At 44.0% G+C, this 16,812-nt stretch overlaps 1 protein-coding gene across 1 annotated transcript in view; it reads right to left on the bottom strand.

Moving 5' to 3' along the window:
• Nucleotides 1–6,123: 6,123 nt before the first annotated feature.
• Nucleotides 6,124–16,812, bottom strand: part of LOC124711981 (BTB/POZ domain-containing protein Tiwaz) — an 857,301-nt gene continuing 846,612 nt past the window's right edge. The window contains exons 7-8 of the mRNA XM_047242267.1: nt 10,428–10,711; nt 6,124–7,178 (exon numbers count right to left, since the gene is read on the bottom strand). Of these exons, the coding sequence (XP_047098223.1) occupies nt 6,942–7,178; nt 10,428–10,711 (521 nt within the window). The 3' untranslated portion in view covers nt 6,124–6,941. The remainder of the gene's footprint in view (nt 7,179–10,427; nt 10,712–16,812) is intronic.

Here is a 16,812-nt window from a genome sequence, read left to right as displayed (position 1 = left end):
GCGAAAGGTATAGCAGAATCATGGTAAATCACTTTTGGAAGTGTACAAGAATTCTGTTATGATAAAATTACCATACTCCAGATTCCAAGAGGGGCAGGGAGGCCAAGTATGGCAACGGCTATGTATGTTGACAACAATTCGAGTAATGTATCTAATGTTGGACCATCAACACAAAAAATGTTATAGTTATCATAATTTTCGTTCAACTTCAATTCTCTGAACAAGGTTTCTCATGAGAGATTTTTGACGCTCCTTGACCCACTTTTCCATCCACTTTTTTCTGCTTGTAACAAAGTAGAGCAATAATCATAGCTGCAGTGTCTTTATCGTCAACATTCCACATCACATTATTAGTATATTCAGCGGTGTATGGAGAACCTCAGTCATATTGTACAGTATTATTATGCAGTAATATTGACCGCCTAAGAGCCACTTAAGAGCACTTTTGATGTAATAAACCAAATTGGTTGGTTGGTTGGTTGGTTTTGGGGAAGGAGACCAGACAGCGTGGTCATCGGTCTCATCGGATTAGGGAAGGATGGGGAAGGAAGTCGGCCGTGCCCTTTCAGAGGAACCATCCCGGCATTTGCCTGGAGTGATTTAGGGAAATCACGGAAAACCTAAATCAGGATGGCCGGACGCGGGATTGAACCGTCGCTCTCCCGAATGCGAGTCCAGTGTCTAACCACTGCGCCACCTCGCTCGGTAATAAACCAAATATAAAAGAGAATTAACTGTTTTAAACTAGTCTGTGAGGATTTTAAAAGGAAGACAAATAAAATAATTTATTTCACTGAATTATCTGATTTTTATTTGCTAAAAACCTTAGAAAATGTGCTATCAACATAGCTTAACCACTTGGGGGTAGGATAGTAGTGGGTCTACTTGTAAGCTCATAAGTGTATACGCATCTTAACTATACGATTCTCTGTATGGTGATGGTGGGAATCTGTTTATGAAGTTGGGGTTTATAAGTTTTTTGAGCAAGATAGATCGAGGACTTTCAACTACAGAACGTATGGTGATGAAATGCAGAGCGCATTTTTACATTAAAAGTATCATTTGTTTGTGAGGCAGCAGGTATGTAACAGTTTCTCGAATAGTAGGAATTACTATAAACTGGTTTATAACCAAGAACAACATTAGATTTATATTACAGAACGTCATTGCCCGCTACCTACAATCGTCACCAGATTTTTCAAAGTATGAACTGTCAGGAACGCTATATCGAAGGCCTAAATAGCCATTCGACATACGAAATACCGTCACGTGGTTAATTCGTACGCAGCAAAAATGTATTGAATGGGTGTCCGAAATCACGGTTCCCAAAAGGACAACTCCAATTATATTATGCACGACGGGTTTTTTGGTTTAAGTAAGAAAGATCACACACTCACTTGGTGACGGCAAAAGTAAATTTTTTTTAAGCATTGTCACGCAGATACTACTCATAGCCAAATTTTCAGCTCATTAGTCATCAGCTGTGCTGCTTCTGGCGTAACCAGGTGCTTTGGGTCAAGCAACGGCACCGCCCGAACTACAGTGTCCCTCTAAAATACACCAGCACCGAGCCGAAGTGTTGTTCCACCTCCATAACACTCTACTTACACCATGAAAATTATTACTTCATGCACCACTCACATCATCAGTACACCAAAGCAGCATCAATAACGTCTCTGATTACATTTTAACTTTTAGTACCCTCATACGTGACCAATATACAGAGGGGTCCAAAAAAGTGTACCCACTGTTCAAAAGTCCATAACTTGCAAACTAATTGACGAAGTTGTCTCGTTTTAGGTGAAAGTGTAACTTAAAGATATCACTCTAGGTGTTCGAAATTGTCGCCATTAACATCCACACACAGACGATGCCATCGAACTGCAGCACGAACTGCTGACTGCAATGTGTTCAGTTGGATATTTGTACGCTATATCGAAGGCCTAAATAGCCATTCGACATACGAAATACCGTCACGTGGTTAATTCGTACGCAGCAAAAATGTATTGAATGGGTGTCCGAAATCACGGTTCCCAAAAGGACAATTCCAATTATATTATGCACGACGGGTTTTTGGTTTAAGTAATTCTCGAAGTTCATCCAATATTCGTGGCTTTTGTCGATAAACGACGTCCTTTAGTGTTCCCCACAGGTAAAAGTCCAGAGGAGTTAAGTCTGGGGAACGTGGTGGATACTCCGCAGCACCTGTACGGCCTATCCATCTTCCTGGTAGATTTTGTTGAGATACGCCCTAACACGATTTTGGTAGTGGGGTGGGGCACTATATTGTTGAAAGTAAACTCTTCCGTCCCCATACAAGTCTCGGATGGCAAGTAAAATGAATGTCTTAAGCTTCTGAAGGCACACCTCACCGGTAACTGTGCCATCAAAGAAGAATGGCCCAATCAAGCCCCGGTAAGACAACCCACACCACACATTTACTCCTTGCAAATTCATGGCTTTGTCTACATGTACTTTCGGATTTTCGATGGGCCCAGTAGATGCAATTGTGCCGATTTTCTGTACCATTGAGTTTGAAAGGTGTCTCATCAAACCACACAACCATCTCTGCATACTCCTCGTCGTTGCGCACCATGTTAGTAAAACACTCGTAGTACTCCATTCTACGATTTGGGTCGTCCTCGTTCATTGCGTGTAGCAATCGTGGGATGTAGCACTTCCACATTGCTGTCTTCAAAATTCGCCGAATACTTGAGCGACTCACTCCAGTTTCACGGGCACACTGTCTCACAGACTTCTGTGGTGAGCGAGTGAATTGTTGTAACACACGACGGGAGTTAGCTGGACTTGTTACTGTTACAGGTCGTCTAGATCGTTGTTTGTGTACATTTCTAACACAGCCTTCGGCTTCAAATTTGTCTCGAATGTGACGAGCGTGTCGGTGGCTCTGTTTGATACTCATTTCGCCATTGCCGTTGAACCTCATTAATGTTTTCGTACTTAAAATACCACTTCAAAACTGACTTCCTTTCGTCGAATGTAAGCCTTGCGCCAGCCGTGTTTACTCGAGTAACTAGATGCAACTAAGAACAAAACACTGACAATCTGGCGACTGTCGTCTAACAAAACAAAAAAACGCAATACAACGCATGTGTGGCGATTGCTGGAACTACAAACTATTACACTACCAAAGATGAGCCAACTCCGTCAATTAGTTTGCCAGTTACGGACTTTCAAACAGTGGATTCATTTTTGAACCATTCTGTATATATTTAAAAAGGTCGAATTTATTTCATCTGTTTATGTAATTAAGCATTTTGTCAAACAAGTAAAACTTTTGCTGAAGAACGGTTGAAGTTTCATTCTGCCCTATAAGCGCTTTGTGAAGTCCGCGTTTCTCACGCGTAGAGATAACTATTACAGCAGTATGTATGTTGGAATACTCTTTAGTCTGAGACTTAATCACGTGCATGTTTTCAGATCTGTTGTCCTCCTGTGTGAAGATTACCTTTGAAATTGCCGTAATCCTTTACATAAAACATAAATGTTATTGTTTCCAAAAATAAAAGTCGTTTTAATGTTACATGCCTGCCACGATGCAACCATTCTTGTGACTATTAGACAACCGTTGCTAAGGATGGTTTTAATACTTGGGCGCTGATCCCGGCTGAAATTGTTTGTGTATTCTGTCGTCGATATGGCCACTATTACGTTATCAGCGTCAGCACACTTTTATCATTGCTTCAAGAGTATTTTATCTTGCAGTAAATAGATTGTAACAGCTTCACTGGAAGATGTTTGGCACAATGTAACAAAAAAGTTGTCTCATACAACTGAATTCTAAAGGAAGAAAATACGAATTGCAGTCAAAAAAGCAGTACACGTTTAGTATTATGTCAAAGATTTAATTGTACAGTTTCGGTACAGATTGGCACAATTGTTTCTTATTGCGATAGAAGTTATATACTTTAAAAACAAACAATATTTTCTATATGCTACATTTACACAAAGATCTATTATTTGAGATGTGAACTGATCTGTTATAACCCTATGTCACAGAACAACAATTATGACAGGGGGAACGACGGGCAGTCAGTTCGGGTCCCGTCTCGTGGCACAGGAACCTTCCGCGACGGTCGGCGGAAACCGCAGCGCCCCGCAACCCACTCCTAACTCTCCTTTCTCACTTCTCAGCCCAGAAAGGAGTTTCTAATATGAGATCACCACGTGGTCCACATGTCTTTCCTCTCCTGTGCGGTAGTACAAGCACTCGTCTATACAACAAGGAGATAAACGTAGCGTATACGAAATTTTCCTGCTATGAAATGAGTCGAGAATATTGAGTTTTGTACTTAATGATAGAAGTCAGTTTGATCCGTAACGCCTATGTAAGTCAAAAACAGAAAACTATTTTAGTGTTAGAATGATGGGGTGTAATGTACAAAAAAAGTGTGTTAGAATTAAGGTCTTGAGAAGCATTACTAAGAAATTAAGGAAATTGCGATCGATGGTATCTATTTACAAACGACGATTTAAAAGGTGACAAACTAAAGACCTCCGAGAAAGGTTTACGAATGTAATTTAAAACTTTTCGATGATTTAGTGCATTAATACTCGTGGCCGGCTAATAATATTTTGCCTAGTGTGCAAGGAAATGGTCCTCAGACAATTTTGTTCGAAAGCCTACGGCGTTCTGATAATACTATTTGAAGGTCGTGCCAGTAGCGTGTTTCGTTAGTATTCGTTCTTATCTTAAACAGTTTTCACGATAAAAAACCGTGGAATTCCTGCTAGAGAAATAATTATGTTGCTAAAAACGATACACTAACATTAATGGAATGAATCATAACTGGAGCAACTGCGGTAAAAGTGCTGTAATTGACAGGATTGTTTTAACGGAAACAGCACGCGCTTTACGCATTGTTTGATTCAGTTCAACCTTAAATGTGTCTGTCCGCTTCTGGAATTAGGTCTCAAATCCGTAACAATATTTTGTAGCAGTACCTCTTCATAGAACACCACATGTACGAGGGGTGTTCATAAGTAATGCAACACATTTTTTTCTGTTGATGCAGCAAGACCTTGGTGGGGGCATCGAGGAATATTCCCGTTTCAGCCCCTACAGTTTCACGAAATTCCGATAGGTGGTGGCGCTATTAGTGGCCTTCAAAAGCGTGCGTTCCAATCAGAGAACTGTCATTGAGATTCTTTTGGCGGAAAACCATACCATCACAGATATTCATAGGCGCTTGCATGGTGTCTACGGAGACCTGGCAGTAACAAAAGCATGGAGAATCGTTGGGTGAGACGTCTCATCATAGCAACAGGGTCGCGCAAATCTGTCGAATCTGCCGCGTACGTGCCGACTGCACATAGCTATCACTCCTACAATGTTGGAACGTGCGGACACTGTCATCCGAGGTGATCGACGGATCACAATCAAACACCTCGCTGCTCAACTGGACATATCTGACACACTCGTCCACCAGTTGGGATACTAAAAGGTGTGTACGAGCCGCGTCGCTCTCCGCCTAACAGAGTACCATAAAGAGCAAACGAAGGTCATCAGTGCGGAATTGCTTGCGCGTTACGAGGCTGATGTTGACAGTTTTTTTGTCGAATGTCGTCACAGGCGATGAAACATGGGTTCATCGTTTGAACCGGTTACAAAACGGCAGTCCATGGAGTGACTCCACACAACCTGTCCTCCGAAGGAAAAGTTCAAAGCCACACGCTCGGCCAGTAAAGTCATGGCGACGGTCTTCTGTGACACTAAAGGGGTTATTCTGTTTGATGTCCTCCATCGTGGTGCAATGATCAACTTCGAAGTGTACTGCGCTACGCTCAAGAAGTTGAAGAAATGACTTCAGCGTGTTTCTCGCCACAAAAATTCCAACGACTTTATCCTTTCACAAGCTGCGACATTGCCGCGAGTAAAACAGTGACCCGTATGTACAATAAATTCCCTTTAAGTTACGTCTACGGGCACAAACTTTTTGTTCACAGATTACCGGTTTCGGTCCATAATGACCATCTTCAGATCTGTGTTTTATTAAAACAATGTCCTAATAAAGTACGTTAGGTAGCTATAGACCGGTTTCGGTCTATAATGTCCATCTTCAGATCTGTGTTTTATAAAAACAATGTCCTAATGTACTTTATTAGGACACTGTTTTTATAAAACACAGATCTGAAGATGGCCATTATAGACCGAAACCGGTATTCTGTGGACAAAAAGTTTTGTGACCATAGACGTAAATTAAAGGGAGTTTATTCTTTTCCTTGACAACACCAGGATCTTGCACAAGTCTGCGCACACGAGAGGACCTCACAACACTTCACTGGATTATTCTTCATCACGCACCCTACTGCTCGGATCACGCACATTATCACTTCCAGCTGTCTGGCTCAATGAAGGATGCACTCCGTGAGAAGGAGTACTTGAATGATGGGAAGGTTTCTGATGCAGCAAGACGTTGTCTGCGATGTCAACCAGTAGAGCGGTACAATGCGGGCATACAGGCCCTGCCAGTAAGCTGGCGTAAGGCCATCGTATCGAACGGAGACAACTTTGAAAAATAGGGTTTTGTAACCAAAAGAGTGGAAATAGTATGGTGTATTGGAGACCTGAATAAACCAGAAAAAATGTGTTGCATTTATTATTGAACGCCCCTCTTATGATATCGTATCGTTCAGTTGCTTTTTCTCGGTTTGCTATATACCTATTTGCGTATTCACATTGTACGGAATTTGTCAAGTTTTTGCACTGACGCTAGTGCCCATTCAGACAGTGTGAAGGAATGTCAAATGAGTATTAAAACTGGAATATAAAACGCTCTGGTCGCCGAAAGGAGCTCGCGAGTCGAGCATCTCCAGTGGTGGAGAGAACACGATAGAGAGAGCGTGGCGGCGAGGTGCGCTCCCCACTGCAGCAGTCTGTGAGTTGGTCACGGCGGAAGGCCGCACCAGGGGCCGCGAGCCTAGAGCGGGTGCGCCTGCCGGACGAAGAGGTACTCGGAGAACTGCTGGCCCTCGACGCCGCCGCCGGTGCTGGCGGCGACGCTGAAGCCGCGGTTCAGCAGCCGCGTGATGGCCTGCACCGAGTTCAGCTTGCAGTAGCCGTTCAGCGGGAAGCGGATGACGTGGCGCGCGTCGTGCGCGTTCCACGCCGCGCCCGACCGCGCGTCCATCAGCGCCTGCGACGTCTCGGGGAACACCTGCGGCACCAGCAGACACGAGGGCTGTAGCGGTACAGGCGCACTCACCTGGGCTTAGACACCAACTGATCAACAGTATCCGGTCGCCCCTACCATTCATTTTCTCCAGACATGGAAGATGTTAAAAAAAACTATTTTTTAACTCATATTTGTAATATTTTTTCGTAACTTCCAACTGACTCTCAAAGTTGAAGTGTGTACTGAAGTTTGATATCATAAGGGTCTATTAAGTGTATAATTTTCAAATTTTTTTCTGACCCACCAACAAAGATTCTGCAACTGAAAGAATGAAAAAATGAAAAATATGTTTTTTGAAAATAGTGTACTTTTTAAGTGTAAGCTTCTCACCAGTGCAACACTATATAAAAAAGTAACTATACTACATAGAATAACAGCACAAAAATACTGTCTGACAAACGACTCATCCTGTGAAATACTACTGTTCAAAAAATTGAGTTTTCTTAAATTTCGACCAATAGCTTCGACCTATTAGAAATACACTAAGGAATACATCCAGCTAGGTGATGATGGCTTTAATTTGTAGACCAGAGTGTCCTGAACTAAATGCTGTGTATCTGAAAGGTCTAGAGCAACCCACTACTGCGTAGTTAATAAAACTGCACAGCCTTGAAAAAATATATATATATATATATATATATATATATATATATATATAGCAATTAGTTGAGGAGACTCAGGTGTGCCAATTAAAGCCATTATCACCTAGCTGGATGTATTCCTTAGTGTATTTCTAATAGGTCGAAGCTATTGGTCGAATATTAAGAAAACTCACTTTTATGAACAGTAGTATTCCACAGAAGGATTCATCCTGAAACAAAAATTGCTGCCATTTCTGAATCATAAACAATAAAAAATTTTAAAAATTATTTTTGAGTCCTATAAACATTAGGCAATTCAACCAGCAAATATCAAATTTTCCTCAGGTAGTCAAGCAACCAATGCTGGACCACTTCGTGTGGGCCGGCCTAGTGGCCGAGCGGTTCTAGGCGCTGCAGTCTGGAACCGCGCTACCGTTACGGTCGCAGGTTCGAATCCTGCCTCGGGCATGGATGTGTGTGATGTCCTTAGGTTAGTTAGGTTTAAGTAGTTCTAGGTTCTAGGGGACTGATGACCTCAGAAGTTAAGTCCCATAGTGCTCAGAGCCATTTGAACTTCGTGTGGATTGAACTCTCTGTACCGCATCTGTGTAGATTCACTGTGGCTATTAACGGAATGAGCGTGGTTAGTTTAACGGGTGATCGGATGCCATTCCTGTCGAAACCCAGCTACCTCCCCGGATAAACACTTGTATGGCTACTGTTTTGCGTATACTGTTATCCATGGGATAGCGAGCGAAAGCTCTTCGAAATGTTCGTGAATCCTGTCACTGAGGCAAGATTTGGGTACTAGCCCGATATTCACCTCGTGAGATGCGGGAAACAGCCTAAAAATCAGAACTAGGCTTTCCAGTAAACCGACTTTCGTCGTTTATCACCCGGGCGGAGTGTATACAAAGCCGGCAGCTCTCCGTCCCGGAAGCGGCGCTTTAAATACAAACGAATAACCGGGCGGGTGTCTGGACACCGCTATGTAGTACGCAGTTGATGATTAGATGTCAGGAGGGGCGGACTAGCAAGTGCAAAAGGAAGGAGGGACTATTGTGTTGTCGGCAGAGAAGCAGTAAATGGGTCGGCCAGGAGAGCTCACTGACTTCGCACGGGGACTCGCCGTTCGATCACACCTGAGTAACAGATCCATCGGGGACATTTAAACTCTTATAGAGCTATTCAAGTCGACTGATGGTGACGGGTCATCGAAATGGAAACGCTAAGGAACAATCATGACCGGGCAGACCTCATGTACACAAGGGCACGGATTGTAGAGCACTGTAGTGCTATCAGCAATACAATTAACACAATAACTGAGTGACAGTTACAAGGAACAGGTTACAATGGTCAAGCAGCTAGTCATACACCACACATTTCTGTTGTCAGTTTTAAGCGACACTTCACGTGGTCTTATGAAAGAGGCCACTGAACAGTGGATGACTGGAAATTAGTGATTTGGAGTGAAGAGTCGCGCTATACCTTGTGGCAATCCAGCAGAAGATTTTTGGTTTGGCCAGTGTCTGTAGAATGTTACCTGCCATCACGTGTAGTGCTACAGTGAAGCAGGAAGGAGGTGGTGATACACTATGGAGGTGTTTTTCGTGATTAGGGTATGGTACCCCCACTGCATTTGAGAGAAAATACGGAAGGAAATGAACAAGTTTTACAGTGTTGTGAATGCGTACAGGAATAGTTCGAAGACGATGATTATTTGCATCAGCATGGCAAGGCAACCTGTCATAAAGCAGCATTTGCGAGGCAACGGTTTGTGGACAACAGCATTTCTGAAATGCATAGCCCAGCCAATAGTTCCGACTTCAACCCAATGGAACTCCACTGGGATAAATTAGAACGTCTACTTCGCTCCAGACGCCTGTGCCAGACAGCACTACCTTCTCTGTTCTTTTCTTCTGTTGAGGAAGCATTGGCTAAAAAAAAAAAAAAAAAAAAAAATGGCTCTGAGCACTATTGGACTTAACATCTGAGGTCATCAGTCCCCTAGAACTTACAACTACTTAAACCTAACTAACCTAAGAACATCACACACATCCATGCCCGAGGCAGGATTCGAACCTGCGACCGTAGCGGTCGCGCGGTTCCAGACTGAAGCGCCTAGAACCGCTCGGCCGGCTAGTTTAAACATATTCATCCACGAGGGTCCAAGTCAGTGTACTTGAGAACTGGCGAAGGTGATCAACTATGATCATTCTACCATCGTGCGAAATTTGCATGCAGTTTGGAAGGTGGCCGGCTGAGGAAGCATTAACTGCTATTCTTCAACAGAATTCCGGATATCTCTCTGAAAGTGTCCCTAGGAAAGTTTAAGTCATCGTCATAGAGTCGAAAGGTGGACAGACTCCACGTTAATGTCCAGTAACAGGTGTCCCGATACTTTTGCTCAGATACAGTGTGTGTGCGTCTGTGAGACACCTATAAAGGCAATAAATTTTAGAAATCGATTTAGTTAAGCCTTTTAACACACGCGTAATGTGTGAAGAAAGAGTTACTTCGCCGATGTGTTTCGCCTGTGACTATTATATAAGACGTGATGAACACACTTTATAAAACTAAGACAAAATGAGAAGCTGCCGACAGTGCGGTCCGCTGAGCTGGCCTGGCCTCGGAGAGCAGGCGTACGCACCTCGTCGAGGACGGCGCGCTCGCCGGAGAGCACGATGCGCTCGCCGAGGTCCGGGGAGACGTGCAGCGCGACGCACTCGTAGTGCAGGCCCGGCTGCAGCGCGCCACTGTTGTGGCAGCAGCCCGGGTCGTCGGCGCAGCCGCCCACGCCGCCCCCACCGCCCCCGCCGCGGTCCCTGCCGCCGCCCAGCGCCTGCGGGCTCGCCGCCGCCGCTGCCGCCGCCGCCGCCGCCGCTGCTTTCTTCTGGCGCTCCTTGCGCAGCTGCTCCAGCTGCCTCACCATGGCTGCAACATTCGGAGAGGCACTGTGTCACACAACGACCACATAATGGAGTTCAAGGAAAATTTTACACATCGAAATGAACGCAGCTTTATCTGATTACTAATTGATTACCCTGCGTTGGCCGAATATATACTTCTTCCAGTCTTCTATCGGTCCATCTCCCTTTGGTCTGTCTCTGTCCACTCCCACTCCCTGTCCATCTCCTCCTGCCCCTCTCTCTATTCCTTCCTACGCCATCCTCTGTTAATCTTCTCGTCCCCCTCTGTCCATCTGGTCCTCCCCACCCTGTCTATCTCCTCCTTCCCCTCTCTCTTCATTCTGTCTCCTCTCCCCCTCTCTTTTCAATCTCCACCTCCGTCATGCATGATGCGGCAGTTTCTCACTCAGCCCAGTGTTTATGACGTCATAGCTCTTCAATTACGTGTCGTAAAATGGTTCAAATGGCTCTGAGCACTATGGGACTTAACTTCTGAGGTCATCAGTCCCCTAGAACTTAGAACTACTTAAACCTAACTAACCTAAGGACATCACACACATCCATGCCCGAGGCAGGATTCGAACCTGTGACCCTAGCAGTCGCGCGGTTCCAGACTGTAGCGCCAAGAACCGCTCGGCCACCGGGGCCGGCTACGTGTCGTACTACGATATATTATTGTAGGCACATTCAGCAGTAAAATGTTCTTTATTCCAGTCTTTGATCTCAATATCAATTCTTTTGACGATGACCGGTTCCAGTCAGTAATGACCATCCTCAGATCTTTTCTACACCATGTCCTAAACTGATAGGGCCGTAATGGCATCGTCAGAACATATAAATATACTCAGCACAGCATCGTCACATGATGTAAAATAGATGTAAACAGGCCACATCGTCCACACAGTCATTTTTGCAACTGGCCCCAGCTGGTGAGACATTCAGTGGTATATGTTGATACTGTCTGCAAAATATGCTACGAATGTAATTAATATTACAGAAGTAATAAATTAAAACGTCTTGCTTCATGTGGCTGTTTTACTGCTTGAACAGTGTAAATGCGGTAAGCGACAAAATTTTTTCCGTTCATCATTTTGTGGGGGGTCATCAGCGAGAAAAAGTTATTTAGACGTTTGAAATTTTGAGTAAAGTTTTTGACAAGTCTCCAAGTGCCGTTATTCTCAAACACTGGACTAGCGCATGGGTATTGTCGCGAGTTGCGCTACACTGCTTTTTCATCCCCACTCACACCCGTTTGATAGTTGGGTGGTTCTCACTCCGACAGAGATTCTTCCTAAACAGTAAATTATGTGATCATACAATGTAGGCTTTCACGGCCGGTATTATCTTCACTTAAAACTTCCGGGCTAATAGGCCGTGGTCGATGTATAAAACTCTCCCCTGAAGTTTCGTCTCCGACTGCGGGAGACATCCTCCGAGGTAAGCAGTTCGCCGCTTTATCTCGGAGGATACCTCCCGCAGTCGGAGACGAAACGTCAGGGGAGAGTTTTATACATCGACCACGGCCTATTAGCCCGGAAGTTTTAAGTGAAGAGTAAATTATATGCGTACCGATTTTGATTTAAATTGGTCCTGTGGTTTCGGAAGAGATGTGGGATATACATAGGTTCAAATGTACATCCATTTTTTTATTTGTATGGATAACAGGGCTCATATAAGTTTCCTTTGTTAAAAATACAGATTTCCTTGACAATGTTTGTGTGCTGATTACTCAAAGTATTTGGAACGGATAACTGGCGCCTTTCTTCCCCAAATGCGATCTAACATTTAGACAGACAAATAGCACATGTGATGGTGACAGGAACTACACATCAAGACTGGTAACGAGACATCGCATTACGTTTCTTGAAGATTTCTCCAGTGTGTCATGGGATGTGTGTCAAAGTGGTCACTTATCTAGAACGTATGTGGACTGGCATACGAAACCACCAGGTTCTGAGTATTTTACGTTAATATTTCTTCGTCATTTCTCCATTACAATTTAAGTGTACGTTGATGACGAATTTGTCATATCGATAAGAATATCAATAAACAATATTTACGTATACAATAAAGTGGGAAGAACGCAAGATTAAAGTTGTAAGTGATTTCGGGATAAACACACACAGCTGGCATCTCTGGCGACAACAATGACTTTAGCCTGGCTGGGCATTGCGTCAAACTATGCCTGGATTCCATCCTGTTTCAGGTCTACGCAGAGTTCGTCAGTCATAGTGGTTGGCGAGTGTTTGCATCCCAGTTTCCCCTAAACCGTCTTGACCAGTGCTACAGTTGAATACCGTCTTTATCGTGTTGGATCCTGGCGGTATACGCAACATGGGGTCTTGCATTACATTCTTATAAAATAACGCTACAGAGATCTTAATATGTCAAAAATCAGACTTCTGCTGTCCAAGTTACTGACTATTCTATGCGAACAACAGGTGATTGTGTACGTACCCAACGACACTCCCTACCGTCACTCCATGTCCTAGGCCTGTATGAGTTTGACGAATACAATCTGGAATTGTTCGTCCTACTCGGAGCTTCCATACACGCTGTGTGCAGCAGTGGGACACATTTGAAAAAACGACGTGGTGCAATTGTCGCCGTGCTGAATGCCCATGGTGCTCCACAGGTCGTCCTGCAAACACTACATCTGTCCTCTCAGGTGCTAGTCACGTGAAAGCGTTGAGATCCTGCATGGCCTTGAGCACGGCTCTGCTGCTGCTGATGATGTTTGGTTTGTGAGGCGCTCAACTGCGCGGTCATTAGCGCCCGTACAAAGTCCCAATTTTTACACAGTCCAATTTTTACACAGTCCAATTTTTTACACAGTCCACTCTAGTCACTGTCACGAATGATGATGACGATGACGATGACGAAATGATGAGGACAACACAAACACCCAGTCCCCGGGGGGAGAAAATCCCCATCGTGACCGGGAATCGAACCCGGGACCCCATGATCCACGAGCTCCGGACTGGCTCTGCTGAGCCCACCATTGCTATATTCGTATGACAGACACAGGACCCCGACCAATATGAGCATCAATATTGCCATACAAGAAACCACAGGCACGATAGGCCTCGATCTCCATCCGAACAGGCCTCAGAAGTCCCAACGGTTCCGACCGACCGTCGTGTCATCCTCAACCAATAGGCGTCACTGGATGTTGGTATGGAGGGCATGCGGTCATCACACTGCTGTCTGGGCCGTTGTTAGTTTTAGGCCACGGTCTAATTGGGACACGTGCTGGTAGAAGTTTCTCCTTCTCACACGGCGCATGACATGCCCTTCTCACAAACGGTTCGCACCGCTGCCCCCGTCGGAGGTTCGAGTCCTCCCTCGGACATGGGTGTGTGTGCGTTGTCCTTAGCTTAAGTTAGTTTAAGTTAGAATAAGTAGTGTGTAAGCCTAGGGACCGACGACCTTAGCAGTTTGGTCCCACTAGGAACTTACCACAAATTTCCATTTTTCCTTCTCACAAATAACGAAAATGACTGTGATTTCTGAATGTCAAACCTGCTGAGCAATCTTCCATTCTATACAGAATGTAAATAGCGTTTCTCATACGTACTTGACTGTTACGCTGAATTGCTAATCGTTTGCATATCGAAACATGGAGTACACTTCACGCCAATTTGGCATTTGTTGCATGCCATCTTCATATTGAAGAATATGAGTTTCCACTGGTGTTTTACCTAGGATTTGGACACTTGGGCAGTAAAAGTGGAGGACAGAGTTTAAATATGACTATACTTTGACAATAACAAAATGAGCCTGTACAATAAATTACTGTTCCAATATCTATATTACTTTGCTCGATGAGAACAATGTCGTACGTGGGGGCTACTGAATGCAGGAGGGCATGTAGGCGTGAATACGGGTGGTACGTCTTCCGCCGGCCAGTGAGCGAGTGTCTTCGTAGTGACGATCAGTGTCCAATCATCAATAAACACGAAAGAATACAGTATAAAACTTTAAATACGATAGGAAACATAAATATTGAAATGACTGGACAACTTGCTGACGATGATCAGTCTGAAATTCATCAGGCTCGTCCCCGACGTCCACTGCTCTCCTGTTTCTTGTTTTGAGTCCTAACGCTGCTGGATGCTTCTTGACGTGAGATTCCAACTTCACTGTGCCACATTCTTTCAAAGTGACGCAATACGTCAACCCTTCGCAGCTGGTTAAGTGAGCGAAAGTGTGCCCGGTCCTGGCGCTAGCATGATTGCTTCGATTACGTGTGTTTTCATTGTCTTTGTAATCATATCCCACCATCCAAGAGGGAAGCGAAACCTACACTAAAGATGACTGCGATGGCGGCAGAATGGCTACATATCCAGTGCTGAACCAAAGGGGACATCTGGGAGCAATGTGGAAGCAACGGGTCTGTTGCAACAATCCTGTCGAAATATAGCGTAAAAGCAAAGCTAGGAAATGGGCACTAGATTCACAATATGCAGTAGTTAGTAGGATTATAATAAAGGTCAAGCTTGCAGCAATGTTGATTGCACCAAGCAAATTTAGCCTTGCCAGTTCAGGAGCATCTACCTAAAGAGGACTTGCCTCTTTCACAGTTCACACGGTTCAACAACTCTGTAATGAAAAGTTGGTGACGCTGACAATTTTGACGTAGCTGAATTCGAATGTGGAACTGCTGTTTATCGCCACAAGTCGCCACTCACAAACACATTTTATGCACGTCCTTGCAGCAGATAGGAAATTTATTTACACAAAGCTTCAAATAAGGGAATTTACATCTTTTGAGAGGATGCAGTTCTGCGGCAGTCTCTGCAAATGTTGGCAACTACTGCTCTATGTGCGTTCTTCCTTCACCAGCTGCCATTTGGCGCCAGCCAACGTGGCAGACCGTACAGAAAGTGCCCCCTCATATTCTCTCTCATCTAACGTGGCGTGAATGCATTAAAAAATTTAAAGTTAGATTATTAAGTAAATGCTGTATAATCACTATTCAGTCGGAATGTAATCAGAAACATAATTTACCTGCTGCAGTATGTAGACAGTCCAGCAGCTTAGGTATTTAATCTACACGTTTACTTGACGGTGTCAACTTCGACATATTCCATGTCAAATTTAGCACCCTAAATTTCTCGCCACGTGCAGTGAAATGGTTTTGTTCATACGGGCGTACCGCCAGCAAGGCGTCATGTCCGCACCATAAACTCACAAAGGAGTCAAGTAGTATCAACCGTCCTCCAGGATTCGGTATTAAGTTCTATACTCTTTTGATCGTACGTAAATGATGTATCATCAGTTTTGTTCTACTGCAAATACTACACGTACGCTGGTGACCTCGAGTTGTACCTAACTGCAAAACGAGCAATCCTGAAGACTGCTATCGAGAATCTCAGTAACGACCTGTGTGCACTATCAAAGTGGGCGCAGGATGTGGTGTTACAGCTCAACTCATCCAAATTTCAGGTGATACTGGTTAGTTATTCTAGACTCATTAGTCTAGACTCATTAGTCCGAAATCTTGGGAATCCCTATCATCTTTAACCCTAAATGGACCAAATATCAACTTTTCTCCTTCAGCAAAGAGTCTAGGAGTCATATAAGATGCAAATCTAAATTTGACTGAGCACGTGACTGCGTAAAACATTGCATCTCTCCATGCCCTATAAAAACATAAAAAGCTCTTCCCTCTTGACATGAAAAATAAACTTGTACAAATACTTATATTCCCGATTATTGATTACAGCGAAGTTATCCTACAAGGCCTTTCTCAGGTACGCTCACAGCGCTTGCAACTGGTTACGAATGCCTGTTCCACCCTTGAAGTTTCAAAAGTGGAGGCTGGACTTATTTCCGGTTTATAAGATCGCTGTTTTTTTTTAAATATTAAAAATAATGTTTATATTCTCTAGTTTGTTATATCTGTGACGTCCGACCAAATCTCTGATCGTATTTCACAGCTATCATGGCTGCGTGCAGACAAGCGCAATAGCAAGAACCCGACTCTGGAACAACCTCCTGCATTATATTAGAGAACTAAAAAACATCTCCAGCTTCAGAAGACAGTTAATGACATATATAGTATAGCAACAAAACGGATCGCTATTGCGCCTGTACACATTCCTTACCCTTATATTATACATT

Source organism: Schistocerca piceifrons, chromosome 1 (assembly GCF_021461385.2).
Source record: "Schistocerca piceifrons isolate TAMUIC-IGC-003096 chromosome 1, iqSchPice1.1, whole genome shotgun sequence".
NCBI classification, from domain to species: Eukaryota; Metazoa; Arthropoda; class Insecta; order Orthoptera; family Acrididae; genus Schistocerca; species Schistocerca piceifrons.
The sequence above is the reverse complement of the archived record's forward strand: the minus strand, read 5'-3'. Positions and strand labels throughout refer to the sequence as shown.